Source organism: Acartia tonsa, chromosome 2 (genome assembly GCF_053477335.1).
Source record: "Acartia tonsa isolate MP-2025a chromosome 2, ASM5347733v1, whole genome shotgun sequence".
Classification (NCBI taxonomy): domain Eukaryota; kingdom Metazoa; phylum Arthropoda; class Copepoda; order Calanoida; family Acartiidae; genus Acartia; species Acartia tonsa.
Window position 1 is genome coordinate 5,821,088 of NC_137261.1, and position 26,005 is coordinate 5,847,092.

The 26,005-nt window shown below is 32.7% G+C and overlaps 2 protein-coding genes across 3 annotated transcripts in view; both read left to right on the top strand.

The window, feature by feature from the left end:
• The first annotated feature begins 329 nt into the window (after positions 1-329).
• On the top strand, positions 330-17,754 carry LOC145334657 (sodium/potassium-transporting ATPase subunit alpha-like). Of its 2 annotated transcripts, XR_013884903.1 has the most exons (3): positions 330-633; positions 14,202-17,393; positions 17,528-17,754. XR_013884903.1 is itself a non-coding variant. In XM_080180205.1 (2 exons), the coding sequence occupies exons 1-2, from the start codon at positions 615-617 to the stop codon at positions 17,204-17,206; spliced, it is 3,024 nt and encodes a 1,007-aa protein (XP_080036331.1). In that variant the 5' UTR covers positions 330-614; the 3' UTR covers positions 17,207-17,754. The 2 variants fall into 2 exon arrangements, 1 of the variants encoding a protein (XP_080036331.1); XM_080180205.1 differs by having other exon boundaries at positions 14,202-17,754.
• Positions 17,755-21,938: 4,184 nt separating this feature from the next.
• The window catches only part of LOC145334931 (uncharacterized), a 60,153-nt gene continuing 56,086 nt past the window's right edge, over positions 21,939-26,005 (top strand). Inside the window, exons 1-2 of the mRNA XM_080180571.1 lie at positions 21,939-22,061; positions 23,403-23,470. Of these exons, the coding sequence (XP_080036697.1) occupies positions 21,996-22,061; positions 23,403-23,470 (134 nt within the window). The 5' untranslated portion in view covers positions 21,939-21,995. The remainder of the gene's footprint in view (positions 22,062-23,402; positions 23,471-26,005) is intronic.

Sequence of the window (26,005 nt, forward strand, 5' to 3'; positions counted from 1 at the left end):
TACACACACGCATACAGTGCCTTGGATATATCTGCTTTCTCCCCCCACCCCATTCTCTATTTACCTCACACAATCTCGCCCAATCACTTCCACCCTCCTCCCATCCTTCCCCATACTCCTAACTGGAACCTGTTGCTTATATCCAAGCTTCCCCCTGTGTCATCCCAAACATCATAAAATCTCCCCCCCCCCTTCTCCATAGGCCGGTGCCTGACTTAAGGGATGCTTTCTTTTCTTATTTATTAAAGATTATATTTCATTCTAACATAAGTAGAGGTGCTGTTAGTTATATTTATTAATATGATTTGTTAAGAAAGCATATTTGTTGTAGAAATTTGAGGCAGACTATAGTAAACCCTGGTAACTATAGTCCTAATCTACCTTCTCCTTTCAGCCAATACTTACAACCACACACACATATAAATTGCCTTCCCACCTCTCCTGTGCTGCCTTGTCCAGAGAAAATCTACAACTCTCCTACCCACACCATCTCTTCCTGTTCCTAGGCACTTTGTTGCACCCCTGTGGGCACCCCCCAGCCCCCCTCTGTATCTGTGTATAGAGTAGCGCAACTGCACAACACTAGTTTTCTTCTCACTCGCACACCAATCACCATGGGGCGCGGGGCAGACGGTGAGTTTCTTATTTTTTTACATTATTTAAACATTAAAACTTAACAATTTTTATAATTTTACTTAAATATCTTAGATTTTTTAATATTTTTGATAAAATAATTTGTTTATGATGTGTGTGTGCTTAAAGTGATGAATTAGTGAAGAGATGTCATATTAATATGGATGTAAATACTAAATATTATTAATTTGTGGTTTTGTGTTTCTTCATGGTTCAAAAATTTTGCAATGTATTATGTGTTTGTGTGGCTGTCATGTTTGTGTGTGCGTTATAGCGATGTTTATCTTGAATTTTACCTGTGTTTTGCTAAAATTTATGGTTTATATTTTGTCATTTTTCCATTTTATTTTACCTATTTTTTGTATATGCTAAACATGACATGAAAAATATGTTTTATTAGAATATAAAAAATAAGGCCACAAGTTTATGTTTACTAAACACCTGTATATTTTAATTTTTTATAATTGTAGCTTATAATAGTATTTAAATTCACATTTATCCATTAAAATTTAAATATGCATATGTATTATATTTTATTTATAAAAGCGGAAACACATGAATATTTTGGCTTTTGGGAAATAATTCACACATGTTCTTATTTAGATTTCTAAGGGGAATATTAAAATTTTCTTACTTTGCACTTTGGCAGGCAATATTTTGTGTTAATTAATGATTTTTCAAATCTTAGGGGATGGGTTAGAGGTGGAATATACTAGTTGTCAATGTAATTTAAGACTTTACAAATATTCCTTTCTTCAGTTCATAAATCTTTTTTTTTATCAAGTTTATTATAACTAGACTATGTATAAGCCCTATTTTCTTCTTTCTTTAGTGTTGAATTTAGATAAACTTAATAAGGAAATCTGCATATAAACCCTATGCAAAGAATTTTGTTTACTTACCAAATACCATACTCTCTCCTTTGCAGGGTGGGCATACAAAAAACCCACCCAAAAAAACCTACCCAGGTTTTTTTTAAAAACCCATTGAAAAAAAACCCAAGGTTTTTTGGGTTTTTGAAAATACATTGAAATTTCACGTTAAAATTTACAAATTAAACCTCTATTTACTCAAAGACTAGGATCTAATAACATTTTAAAGCAAATTTTACCTAAAAAACGTAAAAAAATATGAAGTAAGGGGGGAGGGGGGGTTAATGCAACCATCTCGTAATCAATGATTAAATGGCACTTAGAATTCGAATTTTGATCTGAAATTTTGCATGAATAATCCTTGGTAAGTCTATTTTCCCTAAATCGAACAAAAAGTTGGAAAAGTAATGGCTAACGGCTGGCAGCTCAGATGTTTTGCCATTTTTCGGCTATCTTAAGAGCAAATTAGTCACAAAACATATCTACACATAATACTTTTTGTCGCTCAAAAACCTTATCAAACGGTTCTAGCTGGTTGCTTTAGGTACTAGAAATTTTAAAAATGGTTATTGCTATCATTTAACATGAATTAAACCAAAATATGTTTTAAAAGTTGATTCCTACGTAATTAATGATGAATTTGCCCTCAAAATAGGCAAAAAACGGCTAAACGGCTGAGCCGCCAGTCGTTACTTTTTCCAACTTTTTGTTCGATTTAGGGAAAATAGACCTACCAAGGATTACTCATGAAAAATTTCTGATCGAAATTCGAGTTCTAAGTGCTATTTAATCATTGATTACGAGATGGTTGCATTAACCCCCCCCCCCCCCCCCCTTATAAAAATGATGCTCTACTTATTGTTCAAATGTTTATGAAATTACTTTCATTCAAAACTTAATTTCAGAAAATGCTCTGCTACTAAATTGATGAATATATAAATTGTGTAAATTACATAATCATAATTGATTTTTAAACTAAAACATAATAATTTATGAAAGGAAATAGTTACAGTGGCGTGCAGAGGGTTTTATTAAGGGGATGTAAAAAGGGGAATACCTTAATAATTTCTGGGAGGGGGGGGGGTGTTGAATTGACAGCTTAGGAATAGAGGAGGAGGTTCCATGTTTTGAAGCTTTTAACCTCCCCTCCCCCTTAATAGAATATTTTGTGCACCGTTGCTAATAATGGTTTATAATTGATCGAAATGCCAGTTTTTTTTTTCATTATCTATCTTGTCTATTGTGAAATCTTGCTTACCTTTTACCTACAACAACATAAACATTAATATTTCATCAATATATCAAATGTATTTGACTCCTAAATGAAAAAACCCAATAAAACCCGAAAAAACCCAATAAAACCCAGGGTTTTAAGGGTTTTTATGGGTTGGGTTGGGCTTTTTTAAAAAAACCCTGGGTTTTTCCCCACCCTGCTCCTTTGCTATATTTACTGAACATGGTTATTTCTTAAATGACAAGTATGTAATTTGTATGCAGAGTGGATGATAAGTAGGATATTATAATATGCTCTGGTTATAATGTGACCAGTTATTCTCATATTATAACAAGGGCCTATATAGGCAGTATTTCAGGACAGGACAATATACAACTATTCAAAGGGTTGCTGCTACATGGGGGTAAGGAAATTGGTAGGAAAAGGAAGAGTTGAATTAAAGGGGTGGTTTTCCTTCTTGCATTTGTCTGTGTGTTTGTGTGTGCGTGCCTTTAGACACATTTCACTTGAAAGATTTTCCTAAGTTTCATGGTTTGTTTTGCTCTGGGGTTTTGGAAAAGGGTTGAAGTTAATGATTTTTGTTTAATAAAAATATTTGTTTTGAAATCATATGGTTATACAATTGTTTTTATATTTATAAGCACAAAAAATTACAATTAAATATGGCTTGGAGCTTAGAAGTTGCAATTTTTAAAATACCAAAATTCTTTCTCAAAAATATTAATTTTGATATATCTTATCTCTTAGGATCCACTTCTGGCTTTGATGTTTAAAGAATGCACTTTCTTTAGTTTTGATTTTATCATCCTTTCATGTATATACCATTTCTTCTCTCTTTCACTAGATTGATGATTATAGAATGAGTTGTTAGTTTTTTTTAATAGTCTAGGTAGTCCTTATTGTGTAAGAAACTCAATAAATCATCCATTAAAAGTTATCAACTTTTATTTTGTTATATTTTAACTCTTTATTTATTAGAAGAAGAAAAAATAATTTTTGCAAGCTTTTTAAAATGTAAAATAAAAAAAATATTTTGGGCAAATACATAGATATTAAATATGTTCTGGAGATAAATTTTTTTATATTTCTTAATGCATCTGAATGAAACTGGAAATAATATTATAAGGTGCATAACATCCATGCATTCCTATATTTATTACGCAACACGTCCCTAAGCCCGATCTAGTAAAGCAGCAGCTAGCAATTATTAGTTCATTCAATTTTGAGGAAGGGGAAGAATAGGGGGGGGGGGGCAGCTGCAGTTTCTATGTTAGCATTCTATTGTGCATATCACATGTATTGTTGTAAGATACTTAGGGGTGTGTGGGTAAGAGGATTTAAGGGTGGGGTTTTTGCACTCTAAAAAGATAACAAATATTTAAGTGGTTCTTTTCCTATGGAAAGGACTTTTTTGGCTTACTTTAATTTTGAATGCACTGAATAGGTATATGCTTTTGAAATACCTAAGATGCAATGTATTTTTTTTTGCAAAAATTTCTAAGAGTGTTTATTGGTTTGTAAGGAATAAGGTGCAACGAACAATTGATGAATGAGGGGAAAATTTTGTTACGTGTAGGTGTAATGGACATGGAATAGTGTTCTAGAATCAATTTGTATTATTATTTGTAAGAGTTTTAAAGAAATCCATTAAAAACATTGCACTACTTAAGCACTAAAATTTAAATTTTCCCAAAATTTTTATTTTGTAAATATCTTTCCATATCCACAAAAATGTACTAAAACCTACATTTCAGGCAAATGCATTGTAGTTTTTTAGGGGATTTAAGTATAATGCAAGCAAGAGCTTTGTTACAAATAAGGGATTTTAAGTTGCATATGTTTAATATTACTTGATGTGCACATATTGAAAATTGGTTAGCAACCATTAATACTGAATATAAGATCAATTATTGGTCACACAGGGGTTCCACTACACAGCCGCGCACACAATAAAGTACTTTCATTATAGTATTATTAAGTTTGCGTGGTAAGGGTTAATGTATTATGCCTTCAGATTTATAATGCCTCTTAATCATATTCTAGAATGTTTGACTAAAGTTTAGCTTTGAAATATTTTAGATTATTTTTAATATCTTTACTTTTGAAAACTTTGTTATTGTTTTTTTTCAGCTTTTTTAGTCATTACCAAACAATAATGTCATATCTGAGATTGTTTAAATTCTCATAGGACTCAAAGTGTCAGATGTTAACTGCTCTAAAAAGTTTGTATATCGCAGAAATTTTGCCCAAATTGGGTCAACAGAGTAACTTAGAGATAGGGCATATCAAAAAGTGTTTTGTTTACATTTGATCTCAATTTAAGCTTTTTTTTATTTACAAAATCTTATTATTCATTTTAGTTTTAGAAAGTATATTCTATTGGCTTAAAATTGTATGAGATATTCTAAAATAGAATTGCATAGCGAAATAGAAAAAAAGTGTTGCAATTGATTCATTAAGACATATTTTGCATTGGCCTTGCTTGACCCTAATAACATGGGCAAACTTGAAGAATAGGATGTTTAAGTAATATTAGTAATACTTTTTATGGATATTTTATATAAAATTAGTAGTTTTTTTAATTTGAGAAACTTTTTTGTTTAAACGAGACCTTTCTACTTAATATTACAGCAATATTGAGGATGTTTCTAAAATATTTTTGTGTACTAAAGTTTTTATTCAATTTGTTAGATACCTAGGTAAAGCAAAAAGAACTTTCATTTTAATTGAGCATATAAAGTTAAACAATTATTTTTTGGATTTGTTGATGTTGTAAAAAAATTGAATTTTCTTTGTAAATTAATTTTTTGGTCAATTTGTTTGGGACATCATATTGAAAGCTAAAGAGGGGTTAAATTTCCACCTGTTACATCACAGCAGAAAACACATTAGTTTTTGTCCCAACAACAATTACAAACGAAAGGTCTAACGTAAGTTGGCTTGCTGTTTTTTTGTTGCATAGCAACTCTTTAATTTTTACCAAGTAAGTTTTTATTCCTTAAGTAAATTTTTCTTATCTTACTTTGATTTTTAATTTTAATGCTTAATTTTAGGTTTGTTGAAAATATGTTGCCTAATTTATTGGACATTTTCCTTTTTTATGGTTACAAGCTGAACACAAATTTAAGGTCCATTCATCTGAAATGTATTTAACTGGTTTCTAGTGGGCATAAATTTTTATCATGCAATCACATGGACTAGTTTTTTAAGAAGCGCAGCTACGGCAAAAGTGATCAATTTGTACTGCTATCATAGTTTTTAGTTGGATGTTTATATCATTTCTTAACTTTATAGCAAAGAGCTTTTACTCATGTCGTAGAGAATAAAGGAACTAGAAGGGTTAAAAATTTTGTACAGCTGAGCTGCTTGTACAAAAGTTGTCCTTGTTAGCTTTAGCAAAATATTTTGACCCTCACTTATACCATCCAAATGAATTTTGAATTAATACGATGGGTGTATGCTTTTATGTGTTTTTACTAGGTTCAATTTTGCAATTGATGTATATAAAAGGAAGTGCAGATTAGGATTTTCCTTTCCACTTTGTTCTATATCATATTTTTACATTCAAAATTGTTTATTTTCTATTCAACTCAAATTAAATTAATAAATTCATATTGATAAAATATAGGGAGTAGACTTGTTTTCGTTTCATTTGAATCATTAAATTTTCTATCAGAAGTTAAAAATAGTCGCCTCGATAGAACATCATGAAATCTACAAGCAATAATAATCAGTTTTGAATAAGATTAGTGAGGAAAATTTTTTTTTTTTTTTAGTTCTTTGCATAGAAATTGTTTTTGTGTCATATGGTAACTTACGCCCAAAAAACATGACGTGCGACAATAAACGTTTTGTTAGTTTACTAGGGCCCCATCTTTATAGTAAATATATGTGGAGTTTAAATGTAGTTCTGATGTGTTCTTGTCAAACTAGAATTTCAGGATAGGGACCACGCCACGCTAGTCAAGGCGTGGAAAGTTAAAGCAATGAAGAGAAGGGGGGTGGGGGTGGTGTAGATGTTAGTGAAAGAAATTTGCCATATCTTCAGTGATAAAAGGATTAGAAAATTGCCAAACAAAAAAGGATTTTTGTAATTATCTATTTTCTCCTGAAGTAATCAATCATAAAATGACAAAAACATAATTTTTTAATCTAAGCGTAAATTTATTTTTTTGTATTTAACTTTCCCTAAATCTTAAGAAATGTGAAAATGCCCGAGTAGGTAAAATTTGGGCAACAGTGCGAGTTCCTAAGCAAAATAAGTTTTATTCAATTTTTTTTATCCAAAAATATTATTTTGATCATAATTTCAAGTTAATTATGGTTGGAAAGTTTTCCTTGTTTTTTTTTTATAATTTATGATCGTAATAATATGTATATTATCTAATCAGTTTCATGCCCAAAACAGTACATATAAACGTTTTACCTATAAATTAGATTTTTTAAAGAATTTGAAAGAGTGAAAAATCCGCAAAAAAACTTAAGTATTTGAAAGTAAGAATCTTTTTACATTCCATTTTACCACACAGTACATTCAAGCTCATGCAAATATTTCATTTTTTTCGCAGATTTTATTTTTAATTAAGTTCACTTTGGTGAATACCCATCTTTTATAAAAATCGCCTTACTATGTTTTTTTCATTTCTACGATTTTATAAAAAAAAAATTTTCCTTGTTTTACTGCTTAACTTTTAGCACAGAATTAGATTTCAAAATTAGTTAACATTTCTAAAAATTTGCAATTTTCCTACAATTTAGAGAGGAAAAAAAATATAAATGTTAAAACTAAATGGTAGGTGTCAGAGGAATGTTGTCAACTTATTTAAACCTTTTAGCCAAATATTTTAATACCATCAACCCTAAATTCTTTTCTTTATCTTTAAGTTGAGATAAGCTTGTCAAGTTCTTATTAATATTCAACTAGCATAGGAAGCATAACAGCTATTAAAGTTTGTATGCCTGATCGAATAAGATCATTAGGCATAATTGACCAATTGAAACATGGATCATTTAAATAAGAAAAGCTGTATACATATACATATATTATTTAGTCTTAAAATCATTTATTGCATATATTTTCCTCTGTTTTAAACTTCTAAATATAAATATAATGCAAATTATAATGATAGTATTATAAAGAGTTTACATATTGATAAAAAAAGTCAGATTTGTATCTCATATTTCTTTTTGTTTACACAATAATCATAACACAAGTTTTTGTTAACGTTTTTGTGGCAAACTATAAATGTTATCTTTAATTGATTGATAGGAGTTGGGCAAAAATTCAATTTTTCAATTGGAAATTTTGTATCCTTAAAATGTACCTTTTTGAAAATATTTAAAATGAAAATACACAATTTTAAAATTTGCTTATGTGATTGTGCAACGAATCGCGTTGAATATTTTATCCTTTTACCGTCTATTTAAAAACTACATTCGAAAATGTTGAATGCAAGATTTTCAGGGACTTAGGAACACACAAAATTCGACAAAATATTTGATTTTAAGTTTAGTATATTTAACTTCTACATTGTAAAATGCACTTTATCGAACCATTTATTTATCCCTTATGCCCTGTTGAATATCTATAGGAAAGGACCGGTTAATTGAAATGAATTGACGTCACAGTTTTCCTAATGAGATACCTTCCGATGCACCTTATGTAACATACAGAGCCATATGATTTTAAAATAACATGCACACGTCGTGTTTATAGCAAAAAATTATGAAAAAAATAAGGGTATAGTCCCTTTCGTAACAACGATTCTTAAGGGGCGTTTCGTCGCATTTTCACAGTAGATTTTCTCCTATTTCTAGCTCCTGTGGGGTGCACTAACCCTTCGGGGCTAACACCATAAATAACTTTTTAAAAGCTACTGAGAAAATACGACGAAACGGCCCTTAAGAAGCGTTGTCACGAAAGGGACTATATCCTAAAAAATTTCAAGTGCATTTTTAGGGCATTTTAGAATATTATTGATAGATGAGCTATTTTATTTCTAAGAAAGATATGTATGTGTTCTATTGTTTTCTGTTATTACATATCAAGTTAATATTTATTGATAATGCCTGTCGAAAAGAGACCTCATACTTTATGTATATTTTACTAAGATTAATTGTATGAATAATCTTACAAATATCAAAATAATAACCTCATTTTTATTGTTAAATTTTTTTGCAGTTGTCAAGGAACGCATATAAAATATTTGATCGGGGTTACTAAATATAATTTTATGATCTAGTAAATTAAGGTCCGGTCGAGTCCAGTTATTTGTAGCTAAGTTATTATTAGAATGGTAGCGGTCGCTTATTTTGAATATTTATTAAATATTAAGATTTTAAATTTTGTTCTATAAACCTTTTTTTGCGGGTATTAATAATATTTCATAAGTATTTATAGTTGCGTTAATATTGTGGCTTTTTTGGTATAAATAAATATACATAGAGATGAAAGTACATTTTCCCCCCGTCTAAGTATAGAACATTTCCGTTGCTTGATTAGGTGGATTTCCCACGCGGCGGCGCTACGCGTAGATACTAGTTTAATCCCGATATTTGGATCGTCCCCTTTTAGTTTTGAAAGATAATGGCTGGATGGGTTTGAATGACGCCAATTCTTACAAGTGTAGTATATATCATGTATATCTTTACAGTTTAAAAACACAGAACTTAAAAGATTATCAACATATAAGCTTTCTAATCCTATTAAAGCCTTTTCTTATTTTTTAAATTCCTAAATATTTAATTTTATAGTAATTTGATTATGTAATATGCATAAAGTTTTTTATTTTCTTTCAAGCATCACAATTTAATTTCCTTGTGGTGTTGTGTTGAGATATTTCCAGGCATATTTAGTTGATATGGGTCATGTAAACAGTGCATGATTAAATATTTTCTCAATCTTGATCGCATCATTTTGACAACATCTTTGCTATCAAACTAATATTTGATGCTTGATAAAAATATTTTCAGCATTATTTGAGCATTTTATATATTTATTAAATATTAAGAAAGCAATGACTTTTTAATTTAAAAATAATAATTTTAAAAATTTTAAATGTATTTCTTTTTAATTTGTAAAACGTTTGTAATGATTCAATAGTTCTTATCAAGTTTGCAGATTTCTTAAAAATAATGCTAACGCAACTAAGCTTTGAGTAACTTGTATTTTAGTCGCAATGACGTTTTATTAGATGTACCAAAAACGTAAACATTAAGCCTTTATGATGTGAGCAGAGTATAAAAAGATGTAAAAGCTTTCATAAACAAGTCCTAATGATAAATTATAAGGCTGGAAAGTCCCATTTTAGTTAAACTTACGTCATGTTTTTTTGCCGGTAACATATGACTCCTAAGCCTCCCTCCCCTTTCTCCTCCCTTCCCTTTCCCTTCCCTCTAAGACCGCCCCTCGTATCTTTATTACATCTGTTTGAGATAGGCTGCAGCTTGCTTTCCTTTACAATCTTAAAAAGAAGGAGGCGGTCATCTTAACATGTATTTACAGCATTTTAATAGCGTAGCTACTTCATATTTTAATATATAAAAAAATTACTCCACATATATTTGGTTAATAATTACAATGGAAAAGTTTTGATTTTTACTTTCTTTTGCCGCTAGTTTAAGAAAGTTCTTGTTGAGCTTAGATGGGAAGTCATCAATATAAAATATTCTGCCGCGGTGACTGGACTTAGGATGAAGTGGGGGAGGGGGGGTGATGTGAAACTGCTGTTAAATAGACAGATTTCTATGAAAAAGGAGGAGTAAGGTGAAAAATGAGGAGGTAATTCATAGAACAAGCGCTATAGAATCCGGTCAGCTTATACTGAAACTTCATACTTCCTCCCGCTACTCCTTTTTCTTATATTCCCCTTTTTAAAAAAAATTATCTTTCTCCAAACTCCTTAAATTCATTTAGAACTGAGTTATGGAGTCGTTTCTAAAAAAATATTTTCCCTTTTGAATATACATTTTTCTTTCTTAAGAATGTTTTTCCAATTCCGTCTGAAGTTTCGTGTACTTAAAATACATGTTCGGACTAATTATAATTCTTAAAAAATTCAAAATGTTTTCAAGAACTTTTTTAGATAGTCATATGGGTTTTAGTTTTGCCACATTTATTATTAGAATTAAACAATAATAACACATTTTACTACCTAATCTTACATTATTTACTTAGTGTACGCATCGGTAAATGAAAATGTTTGTTTAATTTATAGAAAATCAAACAATCCATGTGCAAATAGTTTTAATTTACACGATTTTAATACTTAAATACTTGTTGGGATTAATATCACTTTGATAAATCTAATAATCTAACAGACAGATTAAAGGTTTTAGTAGAGAACATTTGCTGCCTAAAAATTGTGTGGGCATAGTTAGGCCTGAAATATATTTTTAAAGGCTCACTAGACCGTGATGATTGATAGAATCCACAATAACTTATATAACTTATTATTTTGAGGATTTTATTTATTTTATAAAAAGATAGAAATGCTCGATCATCATTTTATTTATCGCCTAAAAAATATGCCATACATTAAGTGCATAAGATCAACAATTTTAATTTAAAAATGTTATTTTTTAACTTGTGTGTCAATCATGTTTGTCATCAATTTATATTTTTGAAAATTTTATTTTAATTAAGTTTATGAATATAGATTACCTACATAATATATACGGAAGTTGAGAAAAGAAAATAATCAAAATCTGTTTATTTAAATTTTCTCTATTTTGCTGCAGGAAAAAAGTGTCAATATCATATATTACTAACTTTCAACTTTTTTCTATTAAAATAATTGAAGTAATTTTTCTAGAAACTAGTTCTAATTGTTCAAATAGCCACCATTAGGATTTAATGCCAAAGGCTTTTTGCAGTTAAACATATCATATACATTTTTAAAAGCGAAACTTTTCAATAATTAGTTCCGTAACTGAAAGCTATTAACCTGAATTTAGACATGTTAAGCGTCAATTAAAGTGTTAATGTTCGTTCGTTCTTTCGTATTATTTTAATGCTTCGCTTTTATGGATTTGCCATCCTTATGGAAACACATTTATTATTTTCTTTATCTATCAACAAACTAGACATAATTTCTTCAAAAATCTCACTTAATATTTTTCATCTCATTTTTCTTCAAACAAAACTCTTTCAACTTCAAGAAAAATTGAGTAATGTTTTAAAAATAAACAAAAATTTGTGTAAAATTGAAAGTTGTATGAAAGTAAGGAATAATGCACAATCATTATCATATTGAAAACTAGACTTCCACTCCCCCCCCCCCCCCCCCTCCTCGCCCTCTTTACCATTACATTTATACAATTTAACCAGTTGAAAATAGAGTTTATTTATTACTGCCAATTAAAAATTATTATTGTCTAAATATCAAATACCTATTAAAACACAATATTATATCAAGAAAAAATACAGGTATTTATTTTATATTTATTATCATTGCCGTTTAAAACACATTTGTAGATTTGCAAGAACTTAATTCATTAAATTTCTAGTTGACTGAATCTACTTGGGGTCTAATTATTTCTTAGAAAAGGATTACAGGGTGCGAGGTTCTGATACTTGGTTATCTAGGGCTTAATGGAGGGGTGGGGTTGGTTTGTTACAAAGCTATCTAAACTGTACACTTTTTATTACTATTTTAGTATACAATAAGTAAATTAGGATAGTAAGTCATTTTAACTGTTTTGATTCTAATAAACCTTAACACTCCATTAATCTCAGATAAGCTTTATATTTCTTGATAAGAGATAAGATTCTGATCAGATTTCAGCAATTGCTCTCCATATTTTTTTTATTTATTACAAACTCATAATTTATATTTATTCATTTAATAAAATATTAGATTTAAACATAAAGCAAAAATAAAAAAAAGTTTGTTACTCTTAGATTATTTGATTGTTAGTCTAAAATTATTAGCTTGGAATATAATTTAGATTTAAGTAAAATTGCTCTAGTTATAAACTAAAAGAATAAATTATTTCTAATATCTATTGTTTTTAACTTAATCAATTGCAATTCAATGCCAATTGTTTAAAGAATTTACAAGTTGTTAAATAGTGTTAAAAGTTTGTAAATATTATTGTTTCATCAATTTGATTTAAATAGAAGTTATTTATATTTATATTCTGAATATTTCACGGGTACTTAGCCACATCAGAATTTGATTGATAGATTAGTTTCTAAATGTAGAATAATCATTAGTTTCTAAATTACAAATAAATTTTAGTGTCTTAATTAAAAGTCTTTATATTGGAAAAATTTAGGTTTATTAATCCTTTTATGGCCTTTGATTTTCTTTCTTTAATACCCCCTGCCTCTCACAAAAATGTCCTAAAAAACAGCTTTCTGTTTTAGTGCTGTTTAAAGGCACACATATTTTCTTAAAAAGTTGTTTATATCAAAATTATTCTTCAGGCGAAGCATATGTTTGCTCAAAGTTCAAAAATACAAGTTTTTTTTTATTTTTGTCCTCAATTTTTTCTGCATGTGCCAGTAAATTCAAAATGGCTAGGAAAGGGATAAAATTTATTATTAATATTGTATAAGGATTTGAAAGGGTTAGGTAGGTAAGGTAAAAGAAAAAGGGCCAAAGTTTTTGTTCTTGTCCAAAGTCTTGTTCTGCACTAAAAGACTTTGGAACTATAAAAAATCTTATGAATTTATTTATTAAGTTTAAAATCAAAAAAAAAATTCTATGCTTTTGTGTTTATTATTATTTTTGTGTGATAAGTTTGTGTGATCATGTGGGTCTGTGTGATATTATCTGTGTGTGTGTGTGTGTGTGTGTGTGTGTGTGTGTGTGTGTGTGTATAAGTGTGAGGACTGGTATCAATTATTCTCAATGAAATCATGAATAGAAAAATTAAAGCAAGAGCATTGATATACATCATCTCAATTTATTTTATTAGTATAAGAAAGCCCGAGACAGCACATTTGATTAGCATACAATGTAGCTTGTATATTTATACATGTACATTATTTATTTGTAAATAAAATTACTACTATGATTTAAATGTGCTGAATATTAAATTTTTATAGCTATTGTATTACATTGCTGCTAGCTTTTACTTTTAGATTTTAATTGGATGTCTTTATGGCCTTAATGATATATATTTTCTTAATAGTAAAATTTTATTTCCTATTTTAAAGCTGAGGTATTGCCTTTCTTGTGTTTACACAAATGGTCTATCTAAATAGGAATCTTATTTTCATTCTATTGTTAAGACATTTAAAACGCTTAGGATACATTTTAACAAAAATAAGATTTTGATATTTTCTCATGTGTAGTTTCATAATTTGTTTATTTTCATTCAGTAATTTATCATTCTTTTTCTCTTTCATTCAATTTATGAGACTTTTTGCAAAAATTTTGACTTACATGATTTATCTTTTAGGTTAATTTAATTATTATTTATTTTGAAAATTTAATATTTTTTTTCTATTTCAGCTAAGAAGAAGGACAAAAAGGATCTGAATGAGCTTAAGAAGGAGCTCGAGATCGACACCCACAAGGCCAGCGTAGAAGAGCTATGCAAGAGGTTCAACACCAACACTGAAAGCGGCCTAACAGCTGCGGCTGCCAAGGAGGGTTATGCAAAGTATGGTCCTAACGCTCTCACCCCACCACCCAAGACACCGGAGTGGGTCAAGTTCTGTAAGAACATGTTCTCCGGTTTCGCCATGTTGCTGTGGATCGGAGCCATTCTGTGCTTCGTTGCCTACTCTATACAGGCAAGTGCTTTCGAGGAGCCTCCAGATGATAACTTGTACCTGGGTATTGTGTTGACTGCTGTTGTAACGGTTACTGGCATTTTCTCCTACTATCAAGAATCTAAGTCTGACAAAATTATGGAATCCTTTGCCAACCTTGTGCCCCAGTATGCTCTTGTCCGTCGTGGCGGAGAGAAGCTTAACATCAAGGCTGAGGAGCTGACCATTGGTGACATTGTCGAGGTTAAATTTGGTGACAGAATTCCTGCCGATATCAGAGTGTTGGAGTCCAAGGCCTTCAAGGTCGACAACTCTTCCCTGACTGGAGAATCTGAACCTCAGTCTAGAGGACCCGAAATGACCCACGAGAATCCCCTTGAGACCAAGAATCTTGCCTTTTTCTCCACCAACGCTGTTGAGGGAACTTGTGTCGGTATGGTCGTCCATATTGGTGACAACACTGTTATGGGTCGTATTGCTGGTCTGGCCTCTGGTCTCAGCACTGGAGAAACCCCCATTGCCAAAGAGATTGCTCATTTCATCCATATCATCACTGGTGTCGCTGTTTTCCTCGGTGTTACCTTCTTCATCATTGCCTTTATCCTTGGCTACCATTGGCTTGATGCTGTCATTTTCTTGATTGGTATCATTGTCGCTAATGTGCCTGAAGGTCTTTTGGCCACTGTTACTGTGTGTCTGACCCTCACTGCCAAGAGAATGGCCTCCAAGAACTGCTTAGTCAAGAATCTGGAAGCTGTCGAGACCCTTGGTTCCACCTCAACCATCTGCTCCGATAAGACTGGTACCCTCACCCAGAACAGAATGACTGTCGCTCACATGTGGTTCGACAATAAGATTCACGAGGCTGATACCTCTGAGGATCAGTCAGGTAAGGGATTCGACAGAAACGCCCCTGGATGGGCTGCTCTCCAGAGAGTTGCTATGCTTTGCAACCGCGCTGAATTCAAGTCTGGCCAGAGTGATATTCCTATTCTGAAGAGAGAGGTTAATGGTGATGCCTCTGAGGCTGCTATCCTCAAGTGTACTGAGTTGACCCACGGAAACGTTATTGACTACAGATCAAAGAACAAGAAGGTTTGTGAAATTCCCTTCAACTCTACCAACAAGTTCCAGGTTTCTGTTCACGAGAATGGAGATGACCCCAGCGACAAGAGATACTTCCTGGTTATGAAGGGTGCCCCAGAGAGAATCCTTGACAGATGCTCCACTATCATGGTTGACGGAACCGAGAGGCCTTTGAACGACGAATGGAAGGATGCCTTTAACACTGCCTACATGTCTCTTGGAGGTCTTGGAGAGCGTGTACTTGGTTTCTGCGACTATGTTCTGCCTGCTGACAAATACCCCAGAGGATATCCTTTTGATTCTGATGAGGGCAACTTCCCCTTGGAGGGACTTAGATTTGTTGGTCTTATGTCTATGATTGATCCTCCTAGAGCTGCTGTACCTGATGCCGTTGTTAAGTGCAGATCTGCTGGTATCAAGGTTATCATGGTTACTGGTGACCATCCCATCACTGCCAAGGCCATTGCCAAGTGTGTTGGTATTATTTCCGAAGGCCAGGAAACTGTTGAGGATATTGCCGAGCGTCTTGGCATTGATGTCAGCAAGGTTAACCCCAGAGATGCTAGAGCCGCTGTTGTTCACGGTGGTGAGCTCAAGGACATGGACGAGAAACAGCTTGATGAACTGCTTATGTACCATTCTGAGATTGTGTTCGCCAGAACTTCTCCCCAGCAGAAATTGATCATTGTTGAGGGTTGCCAGAGAATGGGTGCCATTGTTGCTGTCACTGGTGACGGTGTCAACGACTCTCCTGCCCTGAAGAAGGCTGATATCGGTGTTGCTATGGGTATTGCTGGTTCTGATGTGTCCAAGCAGGCCGCTGACATGATCTTGCTCGACGACAACTTTGCCTCTATTGTTACCGGTGTTGAGGAGGGTCGTCTTATCTTCGACAACTTGAAGAAGTCTATTGCCTACACCCTGACCTCCAACATCCCTGAGATTTCCCCATTCTTGCTGTTTATCCTTGCTGATGTGCCCCTTCCCCTCGGTACCGTCACCATTCTGTGTATTGACTTGGGAACTGACATGGTGCCCGCTATCTCCATGGCCTACGAGCAGGCCGAGTCTGACATCATGAAGCGTCAGCCCAGAAATCCCTTCACCGACAATCTTGTAAACGAGAGGCTGATCTCCATGGCCTATGGTCAGATTGGTATGATTCAGGCCTCCGCCGGTTTCTTTGTCTACTTTGTCATCATGGCCGAGAACGGTTTCTGGCCCAGCAAGCTGTTTGGCCTGCGTAGAAGCTGGGACTCTCTTGCCATCAACGACTTGGAGGACAGCTACGGCCAGGAGTGGACCTACAAGGACAGAAAGGTCCTCGAGTATACCTGCCACACTGCCTTCTTTGTTTCCATTGTCATTGTACAGTGGGCTGATCTCATCATCTGTAAGACCAGACGTAACTCCGTGTTCCAGCAGGGCATGAAGAACTGGTTCATGAACTTCGGCCTCGTTTTCGAGACCGTTCTTGCCGCCTTCCTGTCCTACTGCCCCGGCATGGACAAGGGCTTGAGAATGTACCCCCTGAAGTTCAACTGGTGGCTACCTGCCCTCCCCTTCTCCCTGCTTATCTTCGTGTATGACGAGAGCAGGAAGTACTTGTTGCGCAGAAATCCTGGAGGATGGATTGAACAAGAGACCTATTACTAACTCAATGAACTTTTTAGCGCAAGAAAAGTGCCAATTGAACCTGTGGCCTTAATAAAATAAAATAAAGATTTTTAATAGAGCTTCATATAGTTCTGTGTAGTTTTTATATAGTAGACAAGAATGAGTACAAATGTGCTGTTTTTCCCATCTGATTAATATTGTTTTATTTTTTTCCTACAGAGATCTGGTAGATAGCAATGAGTTTATATAAACAAAAAATTTAGATAATTTGTTTTATTTTATTATTCTTGAGCCCCATGGTTTTCTAACAAGTTAAATTTATATTATTCAAAGATTTATTTCTATCTACAAGTGTCTCAGTGTGGTTGATTTATTAAATGTTTAAAATAATTGGTAATTGTTTTACTAGAAGTGATACATATATTGTTTTTTCCTTCCTCAATAAATAAAAATTAAAATAAGTACAGATTTTTATTCTATTTAACCCCCCCTCCCCCATACACACACACACAAAAGAGATTCTGTACTCAATATATTGTTTTTCATGTATGTTAACATATTTTTGTTAATTAAACGTTTTTATGAAATATTTGTGTTATTTAGTTAAATGTTATTGTTCAAAGCCATTCTTGGTTGTAACCGAATCTAATTTATTCGTATCAGAGTTGCTCTAAAACTGTGTGTCTAAGTCCTTTGGTACAGAGATACTTGTTAATCATTCGCGTTTTCCCAGGAATAAGGTATAACCAACAAGCAAAATAAATATAAAATAATATTTGGGGGGCAAATGGAGAGGTCGTCAATTTTACGATGTGTTGCCCCCCAACGACAGCTGAAAAACACGTATAGGTTTCGTGATTTTCTTCCGAATTAATTTCGTTATTGGTATGAGCTGCGTTTTCCTGTAACGGTCTGGATTTCCTTTTAATCACGATTTAGCATTTTGAAATCCACATATTTATGGAATCCATCCGTTTTATCGTATTGTTGTTTGTGATACGATGCGATACATGAGTTTTCAGTATGGCTCAGAACCGGTAGAGTCCAGCAGATAATTAATATACTGGAATTTGGATTCTTAGGATAATTAGGCATAAAGGTATATGCATCTCTATACTTGAGTCTGATAATGTAAGTTTGTCCATATCAAGTTTCCTTTATTGAGTTACCTATTCAATTTTAGTGTTAATGGACTTCGCTTCTATGGACTTTATTATTCTGGTTTTACAAAGTTTCTGGTGTCTAATTAATCACTATTTTGGGCTTGTCTTAATTAAACTATTTTTCATACCCAATTTATTATCATGGTTACGTAACTAGCATGAAATTATCTATGGAAGCGTAACGTTCACAAAATTTTAACAGTTTTCTCGCTTTTTCAAAAATAATCAAATCTAAGAAATAAAGGTGTTTTATGGGCATAGAATATGTGTGGATATCAGGGGAAAATTGTTGTCAGTTTAGGTTGCTAACAGGAAACTCATTTATTGGTCGTTCGTTTATCCAGTAGGAAGGAAGGTGATGCGGGTTATCGTTATGTTAGCTCTTCGCGATTTTCGTTTTCGCAACATCCAAGATAAAATATATTCATTGTTCGTTCATATATACTAGAAATATAAAACCTTAATTTTAAACAAACAAATGTCATGTTAAGGTCAAGCTGACACACAAAAAAAACACCTTTTCGTAGCCTGGAAGCTTGTAAGTTTGTCAAATACATGTAATTTACAGACTGGCCAGAGTGTACGTTTTGTACGTTTTGTACGTTACGCATCGAATCTGTGTACGTTCTGGACGTTATTTTAATATGTGTACGTAACGTATTTTGAAATTTGTATTTTTGTACGTTTTACGTTTTTTTTTTAAATAATAAGAATCAAATATTAGTAGAAAAGTAATTTGTATGTTTTGTACGAAAATTTTAACAAAAACTATAGGTGTATTATATTAAATAATTTCAATATTATCTTAAATTTTCATAGAACAAAAATATGTAGGTAAATTATGCATATATGTTATTAAAACTTACAGTTTAAATTTATGGATTTGAAATATATGTCCTATAGATTTAGTTTAAACTATTGAACAGAAAGAGATATGCAGTTGACTAAATTCAAGTTTAAATGCATTTCATGCAACTACCCCTTTAATAGATTTTACGATAATTTTTTTTCAAATTCTTTATATACTTGGGTAAATTTTCCGAGATATCATATGGTGCTCAGTTTAGGATTAAGAAGTCTTATTTTTTGGTATCTTCAGTTTTTAAAGAATAAGAATCAAATATAAATATAAAAGTATTTGTATATTTATTTGTATTTGTACAAAAAGTATTACAAAAATAGTATATTATCTATAATACAAAGTAGAATGATGTCTGTCCGTCTGCTTGTCCGTCTGTATATCAGAAGCTTAATATCTCAGTAACCACTGAACCTATTGGGCTCTACTCTTCATGGAATATACCTAATAGTCCTGTGATGGTTTTTTGCTTTTTTTTCTTTGGGGTAGGGACACAAAGCTTTTTACTTTCTACTAGGATTAGAGGCTTCGCCCCTAGCCTCTAGAGGCTTCGTCCCCTCTTTTATAGAATCGTTTGTTGGAAATTTGTCCAAAAAAAAATATAAAAAAAGATTGTGATTATTTTTTTCATTTAGGCTTCGCCCCAGGGTGCGGTGGGGGTTCCCCCACCCCGCTGATTTGCATTAGTTTATAAAAATAAATTGAGGGGTGGTTGATTTTTTTTGGAGGGTGGGTTTCCCACACTCTAAGAAAATAGCCTAAAACTACCACAGGACCAGTAGATATATTCCCTGATGATTAGAACCCAATCTGTTCAGTGGTTACCAAGATCTTAAGCTTTAGACAGACAGGCACTGATTTACTTTGTATCAAAGACTAGTATTTTCTGAGATCTTTAGCAATAGATAAAATATTTCTATATCCTATTATATATTTATCCTATAAATCCTTTTTTTCTGTAACGAAGAATCTCGCTAACTGCTGAACCGACATGATCATTGTGAGGTTGTAGGCTATTTTCTCTGTCTTTCCATATCCCTTCATTTAAGAACCTGTATTCAAAATGGTAGAAAAATAGCCTAAAACCATCTCGGTAACTGTATGAAGTAGTTATGAAAATCTTAAGCATCAGACAAAAAACTTACTACTTTATTTAATAGAATATACTTAGTTCGTAATAACAGGATGTATGTCTCTCTGTCAGTTTATTTGTACCGAAGGTTCTCCTTAACCGCTAAACCGATATGGTTCTCCTTTACAGGGTAGCTTCTCATAGGTCCTGGGAGAGGGTACAACCACCCTCCCAAGAGAAATTACTCTTAGAAAAAAATCACCACCCTTCCCCTATTTTCTCTTTCTTTTTAAAATTGAAATCAGAAATGGGGGTGGTCTACTCCCCCCTCCCTCACTAAAAAATTTATTAGCTAAGCTACTCTATAATCACTTTGTCAGTCCGTTATGCTATCGGAGAAACGTGATTTTCTCGGCTCCTGTTTTTTGATTGAATAAGTTCACATTCTACATATTTTCATTGAGATTTGCCTTTTGGTTGGGGTGCTAGAAGATCTATTCCTAGATTTTCTTTTTTTCATGGTTTTCTCGACTTCTATTCAAGATAGACGGCTGAAATTTTCAGGGAATAAATAAATTCACATTCTACATATTTTCAAAAAGTTTCTTTAAGGTTTGTCTATTTGTTGCAGTGCTAGATCGATTCCTAGATGTATAGGTTTTTGTGATTTTCTCTACTCATATTCCTGATAGACGGTTGTAATTTTCAGGGATTGTATTAGTTTTCATTCTTAATACTTCCACTAAATTTCATTGAGATTTGCTTATTGGTTGGGAGCTGAATTTATTTCTAGATTTTCACGTTATTATATATTTTAAAAGGTTTTGTGATTTATTTAAATAAGTTAAATGCTTATTTTTTACGACACTACTCTATAGTTTATATAGGTAGTTCCCAGATTTCCATTCATAACTTTTGAGCTTCGCTACTTAAGGATGTTGTCATCCTTGTTTTTTACTTTTTATTTTTAAATAAAAAAAATGGGTTTTTAATTCAACTCCCCGTCCCCCCTAATCAAGTTCCTCTAGAGGCCTCTAAGGGCGTAGTCGCTGGTCCTTATAATAGGATATACTTTGTACATAATAACAGGATGTCTGTTTGTTTGTACCAAAGAATCTCGCTAACCACGGAACCAATATGGTTCTCCTTAACAGGATAGCTTCTCATAGGTTTTTGGAAGTTTTATAACTATTTTGGGGAAGAGTGTCACCATCCACCCTCCCAAGAGAAATTGACTTTAGAAAAAAAACTACCTCCTCCCCCCAAAAATGAATTTTAATTGCTCACTGATTTTAAGTTAATTTTTTTCCAGATGTCTATAAATAACTTTTGAGCTTCGCTACTTATGTATGTTGTCATCCATGTTTTTTTTTATTGAATTCAACTCTCCCCTCCTCAAGTGCCCCTAGAGGCCTTTAGGAGCGTAGACGCTAGTTCTTTTAAATAGAGTAAGAGGATATCTTGTGTCTGTCAGTTCGCTATGGTTCTCCTTTACAGGTAGCTGCTAGTAGACTTAAATGTATTGATAATAGGTAACTAGGAAATTATTTAACTTATTTTTATTAGGAATGTACGTTTTTGTACGTTTTTTTAATTTTTTTATGTACGTAACGTATTTTTTTTGTGTACGTTATGTACGTTTTTTATTTTCAAAATTGGCTGGCCAGTCTGAATTTATTAAAACCTGTAGATTATTTTAAAATGTTGAACAAGTGGTTGAAAAACTAAAAAGAAATGAGCCGCGGAGAAAAGTTTGTGTTTGTATCGGACTTGATGCCAGTTGAGAAATGGCTTTGCCAGGTTAAGATTTTTTTTCATACTGAATCTGTGTCTTGTTTGGTATATTTTCTATGGTTCAGAAACACCAGGGATCTTAATGGACAATCAGTTGTGGATTCCTAATAATATTAACCCTTATATAGATATAAATTATTGATTAAAAAGTTTGAACACTGCTAGGACGGAACAAACCAATCAAAATTCAACAAAAGTACCTAGTTATTGAGCCAACGAACAAGATAACGTGGTTATAAAACTTTGGGTACCGATCAAGTGTATTTGGTGTCGTCTACCTGAGAATAAACTTATTTAAATAGGCTAAACTCATGCAAAATATAGTTAAAAGAACGGATAAATTATAATTTTTACACCTAATGTTTTATGGAAATAAAATTAAATATGAAATCTTGGCACTGCTTGAAGGTGCAAAGCTAATTTGATCTCCTGGAAAGTGCACTTTTCAACTGCGATGAAACTTTAAATAATAGGTTTTTAGCCCCTTCTTTTTTGTCCCGGGCATACCATAGAAAACATTAAATTCGGGAAATATATCTAACATTTTTCTCATCCTTCGCGTTCGTACATACAAATTAAATTCTCAAAATTTTTTTTCTTTTTTCATTATTTGCTTAGTACAATTAAAAATCTTATTTTAAGATTACATAGATGTTTTGCTCATTAAATAATCCGCCCAAATTGTTTAAAAGAAAGTCAAGGGAATCACGTTAGTGTTGTTAATATTGCCATTTACGCAATAAAGTACTTTACAGGGGTGTTATTCCGTTATTTAATAGCAAGGAATGTCTTTGGTATGTGGTCAACTTCCTGTTAAATTGTCGCATTTCTCAAGGGCCTGCTTTCCCAAGCAGAGTTTTCTTGTTATTGTTTCACAGTTCCATGAGTATGGCAGGCTTAGTTAGAGACTTGTTTTATCATAGCTCGGCAGCCGCACATAGGTTTCAAATAAAACTTGTTTGGATGCTTTGAAAATTTTATTGAAAAAAGGGATTGCCAATGGATGGATCAGAATTAGATTTTAACAGGATTTTTAAATTGTAAAAGTTTTATTTCCCTTAGGCGGCTTCCGAAACATGGATGTTATGTATTAGGTAATTGACGGCATCCCTATCATCTATGAGTGTTGTATTCGAAAGGGAAAGGGGAGGGAAGAAATACAGCCTAAAACCATCCTGGTATCTACGTGAAGTTTTCGTAAAATGGAAATCTTAATCAGTTCAGTTTATGTATGTCAAAATTCGATGTCTTATCGTACTAAAAAACTAACTACTTTATCTGAAAATAACAATTTGTTAGCCTGTTAACTACCAAACTAATTCACATTCGATTATATTCAATTTGTAGGTGTACAGAATATTGCCTACTGGTACTCCTGGAACCTCCATCTTTTCTGCCTGCGTTCTGGCCACCAGGTAGAATTAAAACAACAATATCCATAAAAGCGAAGCTCTGCCACGGTAGGTCAAACGAACATTAACACAGAACTGAACTGAAAAAGCAGAATATAAATGTATAAGTCTGAACAACATTGTACTTTGTTGTGATGGAAATCAGTATTCCAAAAATCAGATAAATAGGATAATTATTAATCATATTTATAACATAAATATTGTTCTTAAAAAGTTTAAGATCAACTTATTAATGATGGACGTATATATAGTTGCTACGCTTTCTAATTCGTACCTAGATGTTATAGGAATCATCATGCAAAGTTTTAAAAATTACTTATGTGGTAACTCCCGAAAACAGGCTGTGCGGCCAGCTACTTTTTTACGGGGCTGCTAAGCAGTGAATTGTTTAGCAGCTGTGTCTTTATATAGTCGGGCGTCTGTATGTGGAGATTTGTGTTTTTTTTTATTAGAAGATAAAATATAAATTCATCTACTTTTTAAATCACATAAATGGTTAAGCTCCACAAGTCATAATTTTGAATTTGGATGTAGTAGGTTAGATAATCTACCAATGACCTATCACTGTACCCCCTCTTCAAGTCTTTGCAAAGCCAATTAGATTAAAATTATACAGAGAGGGAGGAAACATTGGGCTGTAATTTATATTGATACCCAAAGTTTTATTACCACGTTATCACGTTTGAAACTTGTATTTTTAAGATTTTTTTATAATTCGTTATAGAGAACTAGCGGCTTCGCCCCTAGCCTCTAGGGGCTTTGCCCCAAGAGATGGTAAAAAAAGTGTAAGGTGAAATTTGTAAGGACCAAGGAAATCTTCTACAACGGAAATCTTCCACAAAGGGAATCTTCTACAAAGGACCAAGGATATTTCTTACAAAAAAAAAAAATGGGGGGATTTTTTTTGTTTTTGGGGGGGTTGGGGGTGTCCCACCCCCCAAGAAAATAGCTCAAAACCACCACAGGACCAATAGGTAGATACCCTGAAGAGTAGAATCCGATCGGTTCAGTGGTTACCGAGATCTTAAGGGACGGACGGACAGACATCAAGCTACTTTGTATTATAGATGAGTATTAGAGTAATATAGTTTATCATCATTGGAGACGTATTTCAAATTATTGTCTTATCCCTTAAGAAAATTTACTATAGAAAACTGTTTTTAGCAATTCTTTGATTTTTTTTACAAACAATGTTGCAACCAATTATAATGATACTAGCAGCTTCGCCCATAGCCTCTAGGGGCTTTGCCCCCAGAGGTTTGATCAAGCCAATTTTTCGTGTTTTAGATTTAAAAGAAAATTTTTTAAAAATTTTCTTTTGGGGGTAATTTTATTTTTTTTGGGGGGGGGGGGTTGTCGACCCCACTATTTTAATTTTAGTTTTAAAAAGAAATTTTTTTAGGGGGTTATTTTTGATTTTTTGGGGGGTTGGAGGTGTCCCACCCCCCCAAGAAAACAGTTATAAACCTTCCCGGGACCTATGAGAAGCTACCCTGTAAAGGAGAACCCGATCAGTTCAGCGGTTAGCGAGATCCTTCGCTACAAACAGACAGACAGACATCGTTCTACTTTGTATTATAGATTATTTTTTAAAGATAAACTTAAGAAGATGTTCTTGTTGACACTTGTTTAACAATGAATAATTGAAGAATTGGGTCACATTTTCATATCACTAAGAGCTTTAAATGTACATAACTTAATATTGTCGAGACTTACAGTTTTGTACATTTATGCTTACAATTTGTATCTAAAAATTGGCCTCCCCTAAAGATTTACCTTATATATTTTTTTTAGTTTTAAGAAAAATAGCCTTAAACTACCATGAGACTACAAATTACCTAATCATCACTGAAAATAAACAGCTAGGCTAGACAGATATTAGAGAGTCGTTTTTCTTTCTTTAGCTTTGCAACTTGTTCAAATTTTCAGCTTATTGTATGGTTCGGACTGAAAAGTTAAGACAAGCCGCAATTCTTTTACATTCAAGAGCAGTAGCCGCATTAACCGGCCCTATTTAAAAATGCCATAGCCGCCTGACAAATCTTTGAACCATAATCTGTCGGTTTATATGGCCGCTGTCGCCGGGTAAGTCAGCGGTCGTGCGTGCCGCAATGGATATAGAACATTCGCGGATATTATGACAGGGAAAATTGTCGTCAATTTAGGTTGCTAACATAGGCATCGAATCACTTATTGGTCAATTAGTTTATCCAGAAGAAGGGGATAGGGTAAAGGGTGTGCTTGGGGGGATCGTTATTTTAGCCAGCTACAAGTCTCACTTTATTAGAGTACATGATAATCTGGTGTAATATCCAAGTAATAATAAATCCATTCTGGCTGTTACCGACTTATGCTATATTGTAGGCTGAAGATTGAAGTAGGGTAGAATTAATTCAATTATTAGATACAAAATTGTTAGTTCGTGTGGCAAATTTAAGGCACATGCTAAACTTGGATACAAAATTCAACTATTCACGTCATTTTTGCATATTTTAATTAATTATCTTTTTTTGCATCATAAAATTAGTTTTTTTTTAT